Source organism: Cotesia typhae, unplaced genomic scaffold (assembly GCF_013202065.1).
Source record: "Cotesia typhae breed Kobodo isofemale line unplaced genomic scaffold, CoteBio_Ctyphae scaffold_91, whole genome shotgun sequence".
Lineage (NCBI taxonomy): Eukaryota > Metazoa > Arthropoda > Insecta > Hymenoptera > Braconidae > Cotesia > Cotesia typhae.
The window spans coordinates 3,065,750-3,085,823 of NW_027423781.1; the positions used below are offsets into that span (position 1 = coordinate 3,065,750).

General features: G+C 28.2%; 2 protein-coding genes and 2 non-coding genes across 8 annotated transcripts in view; 1 reads left to right on the forward strand and 3 right to left on the reverse strand.

Annotated features, from left to right (window-relative positions):
• The window catches only part of LOC141537305 (serine/threonine-protein kinase 11-interacting protein), a 59,896-nt gene extending 43,803 nt beyond the window's left edge, over positions 1-16,093 (reverse strand). The window contains exons 1-3 of one of the 3 annotated variants that reach the window (XM_074258204.1): positions 15,846-16,093; positions 15,181-15,302; positions 5,094-7,272 (exon numbers count right to left, since the gene is read on the reverse strand). In XM_074258204.1, the coding sequence (XP_074114305.1) occupies positions 5,094-7,245 (2,152 nt within the window). In that variant the 5' untranslated portion in view covers positions 7,246-7,272; positions 15,181-15,302; positions 15,846-16,093. The remainder of the gene's footprint in view (positions 1-5,093; positions 7,273-15,180; positions 15,303-15,845) is intronic. The other 2 variants (XM_074258203.1, XM_074258205.1) reach the window with 2 other exon arrangements.
• LOC141537789 (U1 spliceosomal RNA) lies at positions 9,362-9,519 on the reverse strand. The gene has a single exon (XR_012480968.1). It is a non-coding gene; the product is annotated as a U1 spliceosomal RNA (small nuclear RNA).
• On the reverse strand, positions 13,184-13,341 carry LOC141537790 (U1 spliceosomal RNA). Its single transcript, XR_012480969.1, has one exon. It is a non-coding gene; the product is annotated as a U1 spliceosomal RNA (small nuclear RNA).
• Positions 16,094-19,261: 3,168 nt separating the features above from the next.
• Tmod (tropomodulin) overlaps positions 19,262-20,074 on the forward strand; it is a 52,527-nt gene continuing 51,714 nt past the window's right edge. The window contains exon 1 of one of the 3 annotated variants that reach the window (XM_074258373.1): positions 19,262-19,682. In XM_074258373.1, coding sequence (XP_074114474.1) covers positions 19,419-19,682 — 264 coding nt within the window. In that variant the 5' untranslated portion in view covers positions 19,262-19,418. The remainder of the gene's footprint in view (positions 19,683-20,074) is intronic. The other 2 variants (XM_074258372.1, XM_074258371.1) reach the window with 2 other exon arrangements.

Sequence of the window (20,074 nt, forward strand, 5' to 3'; positions counted from 1 at the left end):
TATGATAATTTGTTCTATAAAATTTTTTGTTTCATAAGATACTTTTACATTTTTAATTTCAAACGTAAACTTTTCCCGCGCAATATTAAAAATTCATAAATAAATGAATTTTTTCAGGCAAAGCTATAATCATATGAAAAGTCGTTCGTTCTTTGATTTTACAGCTCAAATTCTGATAAAAAAATTAAAGTTTTCTTTTCTCATATTAGCTAGTGGTATTAAAATATTTAAACTGACTAATCCGCGTAAACGCCTCCGGTTTAAATCGATATCCTAAATTATCGATGGAAATTATACATTTCTTATATATAGAAAAGAGAATTTTGACATTTTCTTAATAAGAAAAAATTTTAATTTAGATTTAATACTGCAATACACATTAATTCAATGAAAATAACAAACAATTATTTTTGTAATAATAATCTGTAGAAAATTTGAAAACCTACACGTGCTATTTTTTAAAAATATTTTGTAGTACTAATTACATGATTAAAAAAAATCAAAAAATTAAAAATGTTGGATAACTCTTGTGTCATCGACATATGATGAATTTTTCGAACAAATGTTACTTACAGTGTTTTATTTTATTTTTAAATAAAAATACAGAAAGTCACATCATATTTTATTATTTATATAATTATTTACTGAAAATGGTGTGGATTTAATTGCTATAAGTTTCGTACTAAATTATTTTTATAAACTTATTTGGATATTTGCATAAAAATTAAATTATGCAACCACTATTTTTCTGGCTAAATATTATAACGGATCAATGAAAGATTAAATATAAAAATTAGAATTACAGTGAAAATAAAAACGAAATTATAATAATTCATGAACGCATAAAAATATAAAATGTACGGCCCTGGTTTAAACCAAGGCTCTCCAGTGAATGATTTGATAACGTAGGTAGTGACATCTGAAAGCGACTAAAAATATCACACTGATTCTTAAAACTCACTAAAGTTAGCGACCCAGAGTTTTTTTTTTTTTAATTTTTAAACTTTTTTTATTACATCATTAGTTCGTCGTTTATTCTTTATTGTTCACGATTCACATTTGTTTGTTCTCCATTTATTTATTTAAAAAAATTTATGAATAATATGCCTTTAAGTTAGCCCCCTTTCGCATTTTTTAATATTTTGGTAGTAATACGGGTCATTAAACCTGTGTTTTTAATTGCTCATGTGTATAGAACATTTTTTCCTACTTCACATTGTTTATTTGTTGTTTAAGTAACATTTTTAATTAGCTGAATATTTGTATTCAAAATATTTGCACTGCACATGCGTCAACTATAGGTTTAGACTTTTAGCGCGGTCTTTTGAAAATTATAATGACAGTGATTAGAGTAAGTGTATTATTGTTGTATTTCATTATAGAAATTACAGGACGAAAAGGCAACGTGTAGTTTTTAATAATTTTATAAAAAGTTTTATTTTAATAAAGTATTAAAAATTTTTTGTTATTTGTTATTTCTTTTTTATTTTGATACTAGTTCGTATAATTCATGGAAATGGAACAGATGAGTATAAAAAAATATACATGCATTGATTCAAAGTTGATTCTATATTTTTAAGAAATTCAAAATGAAATAGATATTTATTAGTTATTTATTTATTTACTTAATAATATTGAAATTGGCTGACGTCTAACAATTTTTTTATAATTATTTAAATTAATTGAAAATTGATTCCTAAAAGATTACACTTGTAGATTTTTTAATTTTTACACATAAGATGTGCTTGTCACTATAATTTTCAAAAGACCGCGCTAAAAGTCTATATACGTAAAGTTGACGCATGCGCAGTGCGAATATTTAGAATACATACATTCAGCTAATTACAAATGTTAATTAAACAACAAATAAACAATGTGAAGTAGAAACAAATGTTGAATATATATGAACAATCAAAAATAGAGGTTTAATGACCCAAATTGCGACCAAAATATTAAAAAATGCGATAGGGGGCTAACTTAAAAGTACATTATTAATAAATTTTCTTTAAAATGAATAAATGGAGAACTAACAAATGTTGATATTAAACAATAAAGAACAAACGACGAGCTAACGACGTGATAAAAAAATCAAAAATTAATAAAAAAACTCTGGGGTGCTAACTTTAGTGAGCTATCCCGTTGAATCTACAGTTTATGTAGAAAGAATTCCAGTGCACCCTGGCGAGTGTAGATCCAAGCTGCGAAATATCTTTTTTTAACTGTAGTTTCCCATCTATCGGAGGATTACTATGCATTCTCGAATTATTTAGTCTGTGGCAGATCACTTTGCCCATCGAAAAAAGTCAGGATCGAAATTTTTGCGTTGCTATAGTTTGTGCTGATTAAATTTAATAATATTAAGCAGATTAATTGTTATAATTGGATATAATCAATTAATATCAGGAAAATAAGGTATGAACTACCGTTATAATACAAATTTAAGGAAAAAAAGGACCGTAGAATTAAAAATAAATTTGCAACCTCTAAAAAACGTGATGCTTACAGTAAACACATTCGGTAGTCTGGCGCTCCGTTTACAACGGAATTTTTGAACGGAACTTGGCGCCAGATTCTACCGAATCTGTAGATGGAGTAATGATAATTTTCACCTGTTATGTCGTGGCTTACAATGACAGTTTTTCTTTGTTATAAATTTATTTTTAAAATTCATTTTTTTTTTATAATCTTATTTTATGGTTTCTTCGAATTTTATTTCAAAGCATAAAATTCGAGAAACATTAAACGAGGAAAATATTAAGTGTCTCGTCCGGTCTCTCTAAAAATTTTCCCGTCATTAGTCAGGTTCGAATGCTTTAAAAGATAAACAAATCCTAAGTACACAGTAAGGGGAGTTTTATTGCCTTAGTACTGCATAGCTTCACTGACGCTTGGGAAGGTTTTTAAAATTATTTTCTAAATAAAATAACTTTAGGAAACGAATGTAACTTTAAAATTTTAAAAATAAAATAGTTATATAACAATGAATTCTAAATAATATTTAAGATAGACTAATAGTTATGAATTTTAAATAATAATAAATAAATATGTAAATGATAAAAGATAAAATACTTTTAAAATAAAATATATACAACATAATTTTCAAATATTAATAAATAATTAAATAAGTACTTTTCAAATAATAAACAATTAGATTAAATAAATTATAATAAATAATTACTTAAATAATTAACAATAGAAATAAGAAATAGCAACTATTAATTAATCAAAACGAATTAGTTAATAACATTAAACAAAATATAAATGACTTAGTTAACATAAGGAAATGTGTATGTGTGTATTGTGTGTGCATGTAAATGTGCTTACGTACACGCCTATGCATAGATGCACATATAGTCTATAAGTTAGAGAGAGAGAGGGACAGCGTGCCCTCTGGGCCTGAAGAGGGGAGTTCAGGCGAACATCTTCGGAAAAGCCGAAAGAGAGGGTAGAATCCAGGGGAAATAGGCCGCTAATTGGTTACTGTTTTCCCTCAAATAGTAATTTTTCAAGACCCCAAATTCGAGGCCCTGAGATCCTCGCATGAACTCACTCTCTTCGTCCTCCAGAACTCGCCCAGTACGGATCGCCAACTAACTTGTAAAATTCAGTGGTTGTTCACTTGAATTTAAAGTATAATTTAAAATAAAATCCGTGTCAGCAGAATTTAAATAATACCAAAGTAGTTGAATTAGTTTTAAACCAACCGCTCAATTCTACGGACTCGATCAGGCGGAATTCAAGGTTTGAAAAATTATTTAATTAAATTAAAGGTAAAATTCTGTAACACGGCGAGTAAAATCTCGATAACGTTGAGCCAATTAGGTTAATAAAATTAATTGTATTTAAAATAAAAATTAAAATAGTTTTGTAATATTAAACCTTGTTCTTTTATATATCGAAATAAATAGTTAAATTTTAAATATTATTAAAAATCGTTTCGATAATATTATCCTTATAAGGATAGAAGGATTTGTTTATAGTTAAAAATATTTGTTAATATTTAATAAATCATTTATTAGAGACCACTTTTCAGTATTAAATAAATATTTCTTAATATTTAAAATGATTTATTTGTATTTAATAAATCTGATATTCATTTATTAAATATTAATAAATCTTTTTAAATACTAAGAAATATTTATTTAATACTAAAAAGTGGTCTCTAATAAATGATTTATTAAATATTAACAAATATTTTTAACTATAAACAAATCCTTCTATCAGTGTAGCAAACCTTCTGAGTCCCGGTCTAGAAGCTTCGGCTTGGACCAAAAATAAATAAATAATAAATTACGTTAACAATTTTGGACGTAACACACCATAAACAAACACAAAATTAAATTTTTTCAAAAACCTTGCGGATAGGCCTTATTTTACTACGGTAGGGTAATAAGGCCTGCGGGTTATACATACTGGAAATAATTATACTATACTTGATAAAATTGGTATTAGAGATCAATCATCACTTAAATTGAGTAATAATACTTTTTAAGATGTTGATAAGAATTAGAACAATGATTTTAAATTATTAAATATAAAATTATAAAAAATGTTTACCATTTACTCGAATCGTTTTTTAGGAATTCTTCTGCGCTACTTTAGCATATTTAGGATGATGAAATATAGAAGACAAGGAACGTTGTATCGGGACTCTATAAACTTGTAGCGAAATTTCTATGCTAGACGCTTCTACTAGAGAAGTCTTTAGCGGAAGCGGTTATTTTAAATAGCATTTCTATCACTTAGACCTTATTACCCGACAAGCCTTATTACCCGCGGGTACCCTATATGTGGATAGAATGTTCTATTGTATTTGTTTATATGTTTTATATTTTTTATTTGTTGTTAACATGATCAGGGCAATAAAGAGGTTTTCTTTTCTTTAATTTATTAAATAAATTGAAGTATTTTGTTTATGATTTATTTTTAACGTGATCCCCGATTAAGACCCTGGACTCCGGCGAGCTAATTTCGAGTTGGGGATCTAACGATCATTTACTTGAATACGTAGAAGTTACAAAATAATCCATAGTCAATTATCGGTAAAAAAAAACGCATCAAAACATGCTTAAAAAAAAAAATTACAAACTTACCAATACTCGACTGCGACTCGGAGTGCCTCAGATCCATACTCGTGACATTTTCAATTTCCGTAGTAGAGCTCAGCTTGAAGCTGACATTATCACCGTCTTCAGCGCCATTACCATTTTCATCGGGTTTGTCATCGGGAGTAGTCAACTCATCAGTCTGAATGACCAACGAGCTCTTGCAAGCCGGACAACAAGGTTTCATGTCCATCATCCCGGCCCCGACAATGTAGTCTGGGTCTTGAGAAAAATGCGTCGAGCACTTCATGCACTTAAATACTTTCAGCACAATAGCTCGCTTTTTAATTCTTCCTGCCATCAGTCTCACTATTTTAAGAGCATCTTCTCCATCAACGTAGTACATCCTCGACTGACGATCGCGCCTCGTTGTATCGAAGATAAAATCAACGCTCGTGGTCTCACCGCGGCCCATTATACACGACAGAACAGTGTCCATTGACCACCGATACTTTATCTTCCCCGTTATTGAATCTCGTTCAATAACATACTCATCAGTAATAACCAAAAATATCTCTTGGTCAGGATTTTTCTGACTCACCAGAAACAAATCACCAGTTTCTTCTTCAGGATCATAAATTTCTTCCTTCAATTCTACAATATTATTGCTCGGTTCCTCGAACTCAATCTCCAGTTCCTTCTGTTCTTGTTCTTGTTCACCTTGACCGCCATTTTGAAGCTCATCTTGTCTTGAGCTTTGGTCTTGAACAATTTTTCCGCTCTCCAACACATCTAGGCCTTCCAGATCATCAAGGTTCCTCGGAACCGACGTAACAGGATGTTTATCAAGCCCCATGATATCCTGAACAACGGAACCAGCGTGACTCCTCAACCAATCGCCACCAAACTTTTCCCTCAGTTCCAAAATCTTTTTCTTGGTCTCCAAATGTTCCATCGAAGTCTCCAAGACACTTTCCCGGTCATCTTTCCTTCCTTTACCTTTCCCAAGAGTTTGCTCGGTTCCATCGGTTCCAAGAACCTCAAACTCATCGCTGAGATCATCGATGTCAACTTCTTTCACGACAGTCTTTCTTCTCCTGTCATTTTCCGGCACACAGACTATTTCCGCAACACAGTCAATTTCCGCAGGCAAACACACCTGTTCGCTTAATTTAACCTCTCCTCGGATCGTGTAAGCTCTGTTGTCGCTTACTTGGTTCTTTTCAGACTTGCTGAGTGGAACAAGGTCCAGTGTGAACTTATTTTCCGCGAGGGCTGCGTGCAAGTACCGGAGGGTGCAAGAACGATGCTTGTCATGGTAAAACAGAGGGTTACCGACCAAGTTCAGCCACAGCAAGGTCGTGATTGAAGACAGCGGCCATAGAACTGAGTGATTTAGCAGACAATTATAAGAAATGTCCAGTTCTGAAATACAATCCAAATTTTCTAACCCGGTTAAGTCATCGATGTAATTATTCTTCAGAACTATTATTGTTATCGTCCGATACGAAGATCGGTTGAAAGATGGAATCGATTCTAGTTTATTGTAGCTTAAGTTTACGTACTTAAGGTTTGGGAGACAGTCTAACTCATTAGCAGCGCTGATAAAATTATGGGATAAGTCAATCGTCGAAAGCCACGGCGCTAATTCTAAAGATTTGTCAAGGCGACCGAGGTTATTGTATGGCAGGGAAAGACGGTTGAGAGACGCCCAGACAAACCCGACGCCAGCGTCACCACCGCAGGAACTCAAAAGACGACCTACTGTACCGACCCCGCCGTTACCGGTACAGCAGATGCTCTCCAATTGGCCCCTGATTCCCTGGATACCTCTTACGCTATCTATGAAGACTTTTTGCAACTCCAGGTACCGCAAGTGACGGAATTTTGTTATGTCGACTGTCACTGGGTCGTTTATGTTCACTATTTTCAGCCATATTGTCTTCTGGACGAAGTCATGGAGGAATTTTAAGTCTCGGAATATCTCGATTTCGGAGTTGTTGCAGACTTGGAACGAACTCTCGAGTTCTTTGGTATCGTCGACGATCAGAGAAAATGCGTCGTTTAAAGAGTGGAGAAGTTTTGTGGAGAGTGATAACTTGCTGGAACCACTGAGAACTTGGTCGCCATTTTTACGGAGGATTTTAGCGAGCTCACGGATTTCGGGTTTGCTTGGCAGGATTGATGATTGCATTGACATTCTTTGATTAGGATGACTTTTAGATTGCTAAAAATTAAATACAGTGTGGTACTGATTAGTAACAAGGCATAGGTACACGACTGCTTAAAAATATTTATTGGAAAAAAATCACTATCAATTTTTCGTATATATGTATATACAAAAAATAAATCAAAAATGCATGTGGGTACTCAAATAAAAGCTCTTGATGAGTGTAACATCGAGATGAGCTTATATCTTTAAAAACGTCATTATTTAATAAAATACAGCGCAACATAACAAAAATCATTTTTTGCTTAATTATTTAATAAAGCTATTTTATTTAATTATTTAATAAAGCTAAATTTTTATTTAATCATAGTTCACAAGTCAAGGCAGTCACATAGTGACTGCAAGATTGCTAGTAATAATTAAAAATATTTTTAATTATTTTCAATCAATAATTTCAAACAGAAATAGTACCGATAAATAACTTTTATATTTCTTAAATAAATTTCGCTAAATGTTTTTGTTTATTTATAAGAAATTGTTATAAAAAAAAATATAAAGCTTTCTTAAATGTTATTCTTAATCTTAAATACTAAGATTGAAGAAAAAAAGAGACATTTTTTTAGACCTTGCGCTATTTATAGAAAATTATTTAAATGATTTCTTAAAAATTCCTTGATCTCAAAAAAAAAAAACTTTTAAAAATCATGATACTGAAGTTGACAAATATTAACAATTTTTTTAGAATTTTATAGCAATTTAAATATAATAAAAAAATATTATTAAAAAGTTTCACACATGAAAATTGATAAAAAATACAAGTGAAAATTTTTAGAAGCATTTTTGAAGTGAAACTTCTTTGCGCGCGTTGAGGGTAAAATTTCAAGGTCGCGTCACAATAATAATAATAATAATATGAGCGTCACAATAATTATAATATGAGCGTCACATTAAAAGACACATATATATACGTAGTCGGAGAGAAAAAGATAAAGATATAAAGGAATTCTATACTTTTACACTATAGAAATGTTATTTTCATGTGAACATGCGTTGTATTCTAGACTGTAGGTACACTGCTTTTAAATGTTATTATCATGATGTATTTTATAACCTCGTGTTTTTTCATACGGTTTTATTAACGTTTTTATTCAGATATTTTAATATTCGACCATTAATTAACTTTTTATATGAAACATTTAGTCTGCAATTAAATAATAATTCTAACATGCCAACAGCTAAATACGGAACCACAATAGATGCCATTATTACAGGATATTTAGAAAATATTGAAACAAGAACTTATGTTTAATATTTTAGTTACCATACGGCTTTAGTGACAACCATATCATTACAAATATCATCAGATGATTTTGTACATATTGAAAAAAATAAATTGAAAGAATACATGACATAAATAGTCTAAATTTTTCTCATTTAATTCTTTCAATACTATATATCAGTTAAATTCTTTCCATACTATATATGCATAAATCCTTTATGTACCTGTCTTTGATATCTATTAACTATTAATTAATGAATTATAAATTGAGTTTGCCAAAGAAGTTTCACTTCTAACATGTATACTCTGTACACACGCTCTTTTTTTTTTTTTTTTTTTTTTTTTTGTCGTGCAAATTTAACACTTGACATTTGTTTCTTTTTTTCCAGACTTATCAATAATCTTTTCCGTTAACAATTGTAAGATTTTTTATCAACGTCTGCGCGACAAATTATTCAACATCTACCTTATTTTTAATTAATAAACTTAATTTAACCTTAGAAGAGGTCAAAATCAATTATTCTTAATAAAATTTTTTTATATAGCACTACAGATTATTTTTTACTCTATTTTTATTAAAGTACTATATAATTTAGTAAATAACTTATTACATTTTATACCATAATTCTTTCGTAAATTATAACCATGAATTAAGTTTTATCCTAAAAATTTATAATAACTATCAATCAACTTATTTTATTATTTAGATTTTTATTGTCGATTATAAAAAAATAACAGTACCCTCATTTTCAAGTATTTTCTATCAAATCAAATTTCTTTAGATTTAAAATATTTTTTAGTCACTCGTACTTTAACAAATAAAATGACCTAGAGTTAAACAAATTAATATTACCTAAAGAGTTGTTGCCGGGAAAGCGCGAACGCATTCCCGACTATCAAAAATTATGCGCACGAGCCATCCGTATTAGGGATACTCGCGGAGGTCAATTCTTCCTCAGTGCAATGGAAGAACATCGCTCCGGAGGCACCACCTTCATGATCGAAGTAACCTCTACGCTTAGTATGATGCTGTGGTGGCGCTCGCAATAAAATTTAACACTTTTGAAGTAAGTATCTAAGTTGTAACAAATAATTCACGTGCGAGCCACCTAGCGGATGCTTTGAGAGGTTCATTAATTATTAAACCCACATATAAGCGAAAAGTTTGGAAAATCCAAATGGGCATGCCTTAAGCGCTCACGTCATACACAAATTATTTAAATCGTCAGAAAAATTATTCTTTTTTTTTATTTGAATTTTCCCGCGAGTAGTATTATCCCCTTTGTAGGTCGAGCTAAAGAAAAATTTTAACAGATGATAAAACAGTTAGTAATTATACCATCATGTATGTATAGTTTCTGCTTGTTTATAGTTATTTCAATCCTGTTTTATGAAAAATAATATAAATAGCTGCCGAAATCGCAGAAAAAGTCACCGAACTGACAGTCGAAAAAAATTAACTGTATCGAAACGGAATTATTTTGACACGCAATTTTGACAAGGGTTTTGACAAACATCCTCAGGAATAAAACAAAAAAAATTAAATCGCGAAAGTGGTTTTTGACAAAGTTGTAGTGTTGTCAAGCCCATTGCACCCGTGAATACCACGCTCTTATTCACTTTTCATCAGAAAAAACTCGTTTTTTCTGAGAAATCTTATTTAATCGATAAGAAAAAATTTTTTAACGTGTTCTGTAGTTATTATTATTTATTTTAATATGCTTTTTATCCATAATTTTTTTCGTTTAAATTATGAAAATCACGTTTTAATCGAAATCACGATTTTTAGGCGAGAGTAGAGCATACCTGCGCGCTCTGCGCTTAAGGCATGCAAAAAATGTAATAATAAAATGAAAGAAAAAAAAATTTTTTTTTTGTTCGTTCATTTCTTTTTTCTGAAGTAATGGCGTACTTTTTTTTCTCTCATTTTTCTGATTTTAGACAGTAATAAAAATGCGTGAATGATAGTTTTCACGCTTAAGGCCTGCAATTTTATGTTCGATTTAATGATAATAAAAAACATGCAATTATTTTTTTTTTTTCTAATATTTCTAATAATTTTTTAATAATAATAGCGAACAAAGTTTTATATTTTCTTTGATTTTATTTTATATGATGAAATTAAATCAATAACGGAATATGACGATTATTTCGTGTATTCGATTTTTTTGTTTTTTGAATTTTCCCGCGAGCAGTATTATCCCCTCTGTAGATCGAGCTGAAGGAAAATTTTAACCGATGATAAAACAGTTAGTTATTATACCATCATTTACGTATAATTGCGGCTTGTTTATAGTTATTGCAATCCTGTCTTATGAAAAATAATATAAATGGCTGCCGAAATCACAGAAAAGTAACAGAACTGACAATCGAAAAAAAATTAATTGTATCAAAACGGAATTATTTTGACTCGCAATTTTAACAAGGGTTCTGACAAACATCCTCAGGAATAAAATTAAAAAAAAATTTAATCATAAAAGTGATTTTTGACAAAGTTGTAGTGTTATCAAGCCCAGTGCTCCCGTGAATACCAAGCACATATTCATTTAATTCATCAAAAAAAGGAGTTTTTTCTGAGAACTCTGAGTTAATCGATAAGAAAATTTTTTTAACATGTTCGGGAGTTATTATTATTTATTTCAATATGCTTTTTATCCATAATTTTTTTCGTTAAAATTATGAAAATCACGTTTTACTCAAAATCACGATTATTAGGCGAGAGTAGAGCATACCTGCGCGCTTCGCGCTTAAGGCATGCAATATGTATTGTTAATAGTTCATATAAACTTATGTATAGAGTAAACACTTACGATAATTTTTTTTTTTTTTTTTTTTTAGCAGACCATATTAATTCACGGGACGTTTAATATTGATAATTAATGATAATTATGAATTCTAGCTTTTTATAGATATCATTAAAAATGTATGTATGTCGATACGTCGAGAACGTAATTTGAAATTTCACTGACTCGTTGCAAGATTGTTATTAATGATTCATCAAGTTTGATTATAAATTTACTATTAAATTGTTATCATCTTTCTGTTACTGTTACCTCTCACATTCATATTTTAGGGACTTTGTAATATTGTAAGCGTATGTTGGTGTTAGTGCATCGAAGAATTGTAATTCTTAAATAGACATTTTAGTAACATAATTTGTAAAAATTTAAAAATATTATGAAGCGCTTAAAAAATTTTTTTTCCTAATTGTTTAGCAAATTTCAGAATTTAAGTTTTTTTTTTTAAGTGAAACTTCTTTGCGCGCGTTGAGGGTAAAATTTCAAGGTCGCGTCACAATAATAATAATATGAGCGTCACAATAATCATAATGTGAAAGTCACATTGACAGACGCATATATATACGTAGTCGGAGAGAAAAAGATCAACTCTTATAATTTAGATGAAAAATATGAAAATATATCATGTAAGCAAACTATTTGTAACGTGATTGGTCGAATATATCATACGCATGAAAATATATGCAAACTCTAGAGTCGAAGCGCGCACTTGCGCGCGTAAATTTGAATTCTAGTAAAGATATAAAGGAATTCTATACTTTTACACTATAGAAATGTTATTTTCATGTGAACATGCGTTGTATTCTAGACTGTAGGTACACTGCTTTTAAATGTTATTATCATGATGTATTTTATAACCTCGTGTTTTTTCATACGGTTTTATTAACGTTTTTATTCAGATATTTTAATATTCGACCATTAATTAACTTTTTATATGAAACATTTAGTCTGCAATTAAATAATAATTCTAACATGCCAACAGCTAAATACGGAACCACAATAGATGCCATTATTACAGGATATTTAGAAAATATTGAAACAAGAACTTATGTTTAATATTTTAGTTACCATACGGCTTTAGTGACAACCATATCATTACAAATATCATCAGATGATTTTGTACATATTGAAAAAATAAATTGAAAGAATACATGACATAAATAGTCTAAATTTTTCTCATTTAATTCTTTCAATACTATATATCAGTTAAATTCTTTCCATACTATATATGCATAAATCCTTTATGTACCTGTCTTTGATATCTATTAACTATTAATTAATGAATTATAAATTGAGTTTGCCAAAGAAGTTTCACTTCTAACATGTATACTCTGTACACACGCTCTTTTTTTTTTTTTTTATGTATTTTTCTGTCGTGCAAATTTAACACTTGACATTTGTTTCTTTTTTTTCCAGACTTATCAATAATCTTTTCCGTTAACAATTGTAAGATTTTTTATCAACGTCTGCGCGACAAATTATTCAACATCTACCTTATTTTTAATTAATAAACTTAATTTAACCTTAGAAGAGGTCAAAATCAATTATTCTTAATAAGATTTTTTTATATAGCACTACAGATTATTTTTTACTCTATTTTTATTAAAGTACTATATAATTTAGTAAATAACTTATTACATTTTATACCATAATTCTTTCGTAAATTATAACCATGAATTAAGTTTTATCCTAAAAATTTATAATAACTATCAATCAACTTATTTTATTATTTAGATTTTTATTGTCGATTATAAAAAAATAACAGTACCCTCATTTTCAAGTATTTTCTATCAAATCAAATTTCTTTAGATTTAAAATATTTTTTAGTCACTCGTACTTTAACAAATAAAATGACCTAGAGTTAAACAAATTAATATTACCTAAAGAGTTGCCGGGAAAGCGCGAACGCATTCCCGACTATCAAAAATTATGCGCACGAGCCATCCGTATTAGGGATACTCGCGGAGGTCAATTCTTCCTCAGTGCAATGGAAGAACATCGCTCCGGAGGCACCACCTTCATGATCGAAGTAACCTCTACGCTTAGTATGATGCTGTGGTGGCGCTCGCAATAAAATTTAACACTTTTGACGTAAGTATCTAAGTTGTAACAAATAATTCACCTGCGAGCCACCTAGCGGATGCTTTGAGAGGTTCATTAATTATTAAACCCACATATAAGCGAATATGTATTGTTAATAGTTCATATAAACTTATGTATAGAGTAAACACTTACGATAATTTTTTTTTTTTTTTTTTTTAGCAGACCATATTAATTCATGGGACGTTTAATATTGATAATTAATGATAATTATGAAATCTAGCTTTTTATAGATATCATTAAAAATGTATGTATGTCGATACGTCGAGAACGTAATTTGAAATTTCACTGACTCGTTGCAAGATTGTTATTAATGATTCATCAAGTTTGATTATAAATTTACTATTAAATTGTTATCATCTTTCTGTTACTGTTACCTCTCACATTCATATTTTAGGGACTTTGTAAAATTGTAAGCGTAAGTTGGTGTTAGTGCATCGAAGAATTGTAATTCTTAAATAGACATTTTAGTAACATAATTTGTAAAAATTTAAAAATATTATGAAGCGCTTAAAAAATTATTTTTTTTCCTAATTGTTTAGCAAATTTCAGAATTTAAGTTTTTTTTTTAAGTGAAACTTCTTTGCGCGCGTTGAGGGTAAAATTTCAAGGTCGCGTCACAATAATAATAATATGAGCGTCACAATAATCATAATGTGAACGTCACATTAAAAGAAGCATATATATACGTAGTGGGAGAGAAAAAGATCGACTCTTATAATCTTAATATTAAAATAGAGATGAAATGTATGTGAAACCAATTTATTCGTGATATGATTGGTTGAAAATAACTATTCTCATTATGATTGGTTGAAAGTGAATATAATATACATAAACGACACATAAATATATCAAACAAATATGAGGCGCGCGCAAATTTAAATTCTAGTCCTTATATAAAATTGAGATGAAATGTATGTGGTATCAAACTATTCGTAACGTGATTGGTCGAATATATCATACGCATGAAAATATATGCAAACTCTAGAGTCGAAGCGCGCACTTGCGCGCGTAAATTTGAATTCTAGTAAAGATATAAAGGAATTCTATACTTTTACAGTATAGAAATGTTATTTTCATGTGAACATGCGTTGTATTTTTGACTGTAGGTACACTGCTTTTAAATGTTATTATCATTATGAATTTTATAACCTCGTGTTTGTTTATACTGTTTTATTAACGTTTTTATTCAGATATTTTAATATTCGACACCATTAATTAACTTTTTATATGAAACATTTAGTCTGCAATTAAATAATAATCCTAACATGTCGACAACTAAATACGGAACCACAATAGATGCCATTTTTACACGATATTTAGAAAATATTGAAACAAGAACTTATGTTTCATATTTTAGTTACCATATAAGGCTTTAGTGACAACCATATCATTACAAATATCATCAGATGATGTTGTACAAATTGAAGAAATAAATTGAAAGAATATGTGACATAAATAGTGTAAATTTTTCTCATTTAATCCTTTCAATACTATATATCAGTTAAATTCTTTCCATACTATATATGCATAAATCCTTTATGTACCTGTCATTGATATCTATTAACTATTAATTAATGAGTTTGCCACAGAAGTTTCACTTCTAACATGTGTACTCTGTACTCACGCTCTTTTTTTTTATTGCAATTGATTTGTTAAAAAAATTTCTAAAATTGACAGCTGACCGCTAACTTCAGTATGATTAAAAATCACGAAAATTTTTGGTGTAAATTAAAGTAAAATTTTCAAGATCATTCGCGAAACATAAACTTGGATTTAATTTTTTACCTTAGTAATTTTGTCAAAATCTATCAATAGAAATAATTTTCCGAGAGAATTGAGTCACCTACAGTATAACTCCAAAATGAGAATTGTCTTCAATATATTAAATAAATATTAAAAAAATAAACCTAAAAAAAAATAACCATTAGTGACATTAAATTCAGCAGCCAATTATTTTTTATATTTTTTTTTAACAAACAAATTTGCTCCAAAAAATTATTTTAAAAAAATTGCATATCATTTTTTTTGCTCTAATTTATTTGTTACAAAAATTATTAAATATCTACTAAAATAATTTTAATTAATTATTTAAAAAAATACGTGGAAAAAAATAAATAATTTATAAAAGAAATACTAAAATTAATAACCTCTAACATAAAATTTTGATGACATTTAATTTAGCTGTCACTTCACAATTGTTTCAATTTTTTTTAACAAATAAATTATAGCAAAAAAAAATTATTAAAAAAATGGACTTGTAGAAATTTTAATAAATTATTTTTTAAAATGCGATTTTTTTTTTTTTTAATTTTTTGGTTAAAGAAAATTAAAAATTAAAAAAGTGACAGCTAACTTTAATCTCATAAAAATTAGTTACGTGTATAAAATTAAATATAATTTTTAAATAATTAAAAATTTTAAGTTTTTATAAATAAAAAAAAAATACTTACAGAAATTTAGAACATTATATAATTAATAATCCAATTTTTCGTTTGATATTTTTGGATATTACGTTGATATGATTATCGATAACTTGTTTGCTGTTATTAATAATTATAATTGAAGATGGAGAAATAAATATTTAATAATTACTGACAAACTGACATTTCACTCCATGACAATAAACCTGTTGGCAAATAAATCTTTGTTATTAACTTTTTCAATAGACAGATGGGTGAAAATTATTTGTCGTGTTATTACTAATATGCAACAACACGACACATAACATATATCATTACTTTGTGTAATTGTGTGTAATAATATGAAAAATAGTTTCAGTTATTTATATATTGTTTTTGTTATGAAAGTGATTATTGTAAATTGCTTACACTGTACACTAGTTGAAGATTTTAAAGGAACAGAGGTCTGCTATTGCTGCTGATGATGAGGTGGACATTTTTACTGCACATGAGCGCCACCTGGAAACGCTAACTAAGCGCGGGAATATTTGAAAATTAATAACATTAAAGTTGACAGTCGCTAGAGAATTTTTAAATTTTATTTTACAAAATAATTAAAAAAAATTGGATTTTTTAATTTTTTTAATTTCTAAATTTCAATTTTTTTTTCTCATAATTTAGTTGTTAAGAATAATTATTAAATATCTGCTAAATTTATGAAATTAAAATTAGCTGTCACTTGATAATTTTTAAATTTTATTTAACAAAAAAATTAATTCAAAAAAATAATTAAAAAAAAAAAAAAAAAGAATCGACGCAATTTGCAAAAAAAACTCGTGCTCAATTTTTTGTAGGTTTTCTTGATTTTTTTCTCTTAAATTTTGCTGATTAGTTTTTATATAAGTACAGGAAAGTATTTAGAAAATTCAGTATTTTAAGAAATAATAAATTACGTAAAATAAAAAAAAATCGTAATTCAAATTATCAACTAAAATAACAAAATATGTATCTTTAATTTTGTTTGACAACATAAAATTACATAGAAATATATATTCATGTATTCATGAGTATATCGCGTGCCTAAAGATGAAAGGGCTTACAACAATTTATGGGCCCTTTTACCTTTACAAAGGTAAAAGGGCGCATATTTTTTTTTATTGCCAATTAAGTAGGTAGACACATTCTACACTTAAAATTGAAAAAAAAAATTTGAAAGGTAAAAAGGCGTATGTCTTCAATTATACGCTCTTTTACTTTTGAGAATTAAAAATTTTGGTTATCTAAAGGTGAAAGGGCGTATAATTTTTTTTCGGCCCGGTTTACAAAAGAACATATTCGTAGTTTAAAAATGTGAAAAAAAAAACTTTCTGTGGTAGTACCGACGTAAAACCTCAACTGTACAATTTTTTAAAGTTACAAAAAAAAAATATATCCTAAAGACAATAAAGTACGCGTGATTATTTTCTAGCTTTTTATTTTAAGAAATAGTTATTATAAAATTTAAAAACATGAACAATTATCATGAAATTATAATGTTTGAAGAAAAATAAGAAATTTTAAAATATTCAAATGTTATAATTTTAAAATATTACAATGCTTAAAAAAAAGCGGGAAATTTAAAAATATTTGAATGTTATCTGTTATTGTGATTTTTTTTATTACTTAATTTTTACGTAATTTGTTTTTGATTGATTTATTTTCTATTTGTTTATATTAAACTTTGTAAATGGGGCTGTTATTTGAGCATAACTCGTCTTGTGAAACTATTATTTAACATTTGTTATCAAAACTACAATTTTTTTTATGCGCCCTTTTACTTTTAAATAGTACTTTTCTTAAAGCTGAAAGGGCGTATATCTTGAGATATAATTATTATTACAGTAGCAAAATGACTAGCAACTTAGATCTCAAATGTGTTAAAATGCGCGGGAGACTAACGCCTACGACGCGTACGTTCGTGAAACTGACTTCTGCGCGTTAACTGACAGTTAACTTTGCGACAAGTGTTTTAAATAAAATAATTAAATGTTTTTATGCTGTTATTTATTAATATTTTCGGATAAAATAAATTTTTAACCCCTCTATAATCTAAAGTGATAATAATTTTCTCGGTACATATAATGTGACAGTAAAAAGTCGTTCGTTGTTTTTTCCTAAAATCGCTGACAGGAACTAACCGGCTTTCGTCGTGATTCGTATTATTTATTAATTATTTAAAGAATAAAGTGCCTTTTCAAAGTTTCATTTCATTCTCATCGATAGAAAATTTATTTTGATAAGTATTTAGGCTGCATTCAAAAATGCTTTATCTCTAGATACATAATTAAGAAATTACCTTTTATCTTGTGAAATATTGACATTTTTAAAGATATAAGCTCATCCCGATGCTACACTCATCGAGACCTTTCATTTGAGTACCTACATCAATTTTTCATATATTTATATATATTATATATAATATATATATGTATATATGAAAAATATATCAAAAATGTATGTGGGTACTCAAATGAAAGCTCTTGATGAATGTTTCCTCGGGATGAGTTTATATCTTTAAAAATGAGAATAATTATGAAATGACCTTGTATCTTCTGAATTATTGACATTTGTAAAGAAATAAGCTCATCCCGATATTACACTCATCAAGAGCTTTCATTTGAGTACCCACATGAATTTTTCATATATTTTACATATTTATATATATTATATATATGTATATATGAAAAATATATCAAAAATGAATGTGGGTACTCAAATGAAAGCTCTCGATGAGTGTTTCATCGGGATAAGCTTATATCTTTGAAAACATCAATATTTAAAAAAATACAGTTCAATTTAACAAAAGTCATTATTCAATAATGCAATAAAATTTTAATTTATTTTAGTTCACTAGTCACGGCAGTCACGTAGTGACTGCAAGGTTGCTAGTAATCATAAAACTGCTAATTTCACTGTTCACAAGTGAAATTAATATTTATTTAAAAAAAAATAGAAAATAGATGTTTCTTAATTTCAAAATTTTCATTTAATTAATTTATTTATAAGTCGAAAAATTTTTTAACAATATTTATTTCGTTGCAAGTGATGAAAAAAAAAATAAATAAATAAATAAAGATTCTCAGAAGAAAAAAACAAAAATACTGATCCGGATGTTAAAATCGAATGGGACCCAAAGGTAATAGCAATAGATATCAACATCAGTGTCTGATTCTTAAAACACAAAACATGAAAACGTGTTCTATTTTTACAGTAAAAACTTGAACGTCTTCGGTGATCTCCGTCTTGGTCTTGCTGTTGATCATTATCTTGGTCTTTGTCGTGCACACTATTAACAAATTCTTGTAAACTACACTTGAGCATACCCTGGACGGGCTTTTTGACTGGGCGTTGGTGGCGCTGATTTCTTGTACCGCCACGAGCTTTTACATTTTAGGATTTAGCTTTTAGTTCTCCCAGTTTCTTAGTCTTGTGCGCAGCATATATTTTTATAAATTCATTATTATTTATTATTTGTTTTACTCACTGGATTATTTTTTAAACCTTATTTATTTGTAAGTGACTTGTGGCTTTTTGTAATTAAATCCCGTTTTTCAGTGAAGTTTATTAAGAATTTAATAACAGTGAATGATAGATTCAAATATGGAAGTGTCGGAAACATCGAATGACAATGACGTCGATCAATCGACGGTTAACAATAATGAGGATAGTAATGACGAAGACGGTGATAGTGAAAAGTTAGAAATGGTCCAGGATGTTAAGGAAGATGTTGATGTTAAAATTGAGCCAAAGGAAACTATTCTTGATGAAGATGGGTCTACTGTTGAAGAAACTTATGAAATTACTACGACTAGGCGTAAAACTACAACTACTACCTACAAAATTCAAGAAGTAAGTTTTTAAAGTTCAGTTAAAAATTTTTGAAAAATTAAAAAAAAATTTTTTTCTGGTAAAATTATTTAAAAATAATTCAAACATCAAAAATTTTTAATTTTTTGTATAATAATAATTATAAAAAATTACTTTTGATCATAAGTAATTTTTTTTAATATTCTTCATTAAATATCATTGATAATTGTTTAAAAGTGGGGTCCAACATTTTAATTTTCATTTTTTTTAACAACATTTTTTTTTTATAATTTTGATGCATTTTTTTTTGAAAAATACATAAAAAAATGAGCAATTTAAAAAAAAAGTTGACTATCACAATTTAAAAAAATTTTACAAATTTTCAAAAAAATTTATAAATTTTTTTGAAAATTGTGAAATTCAATTTTTTTTTT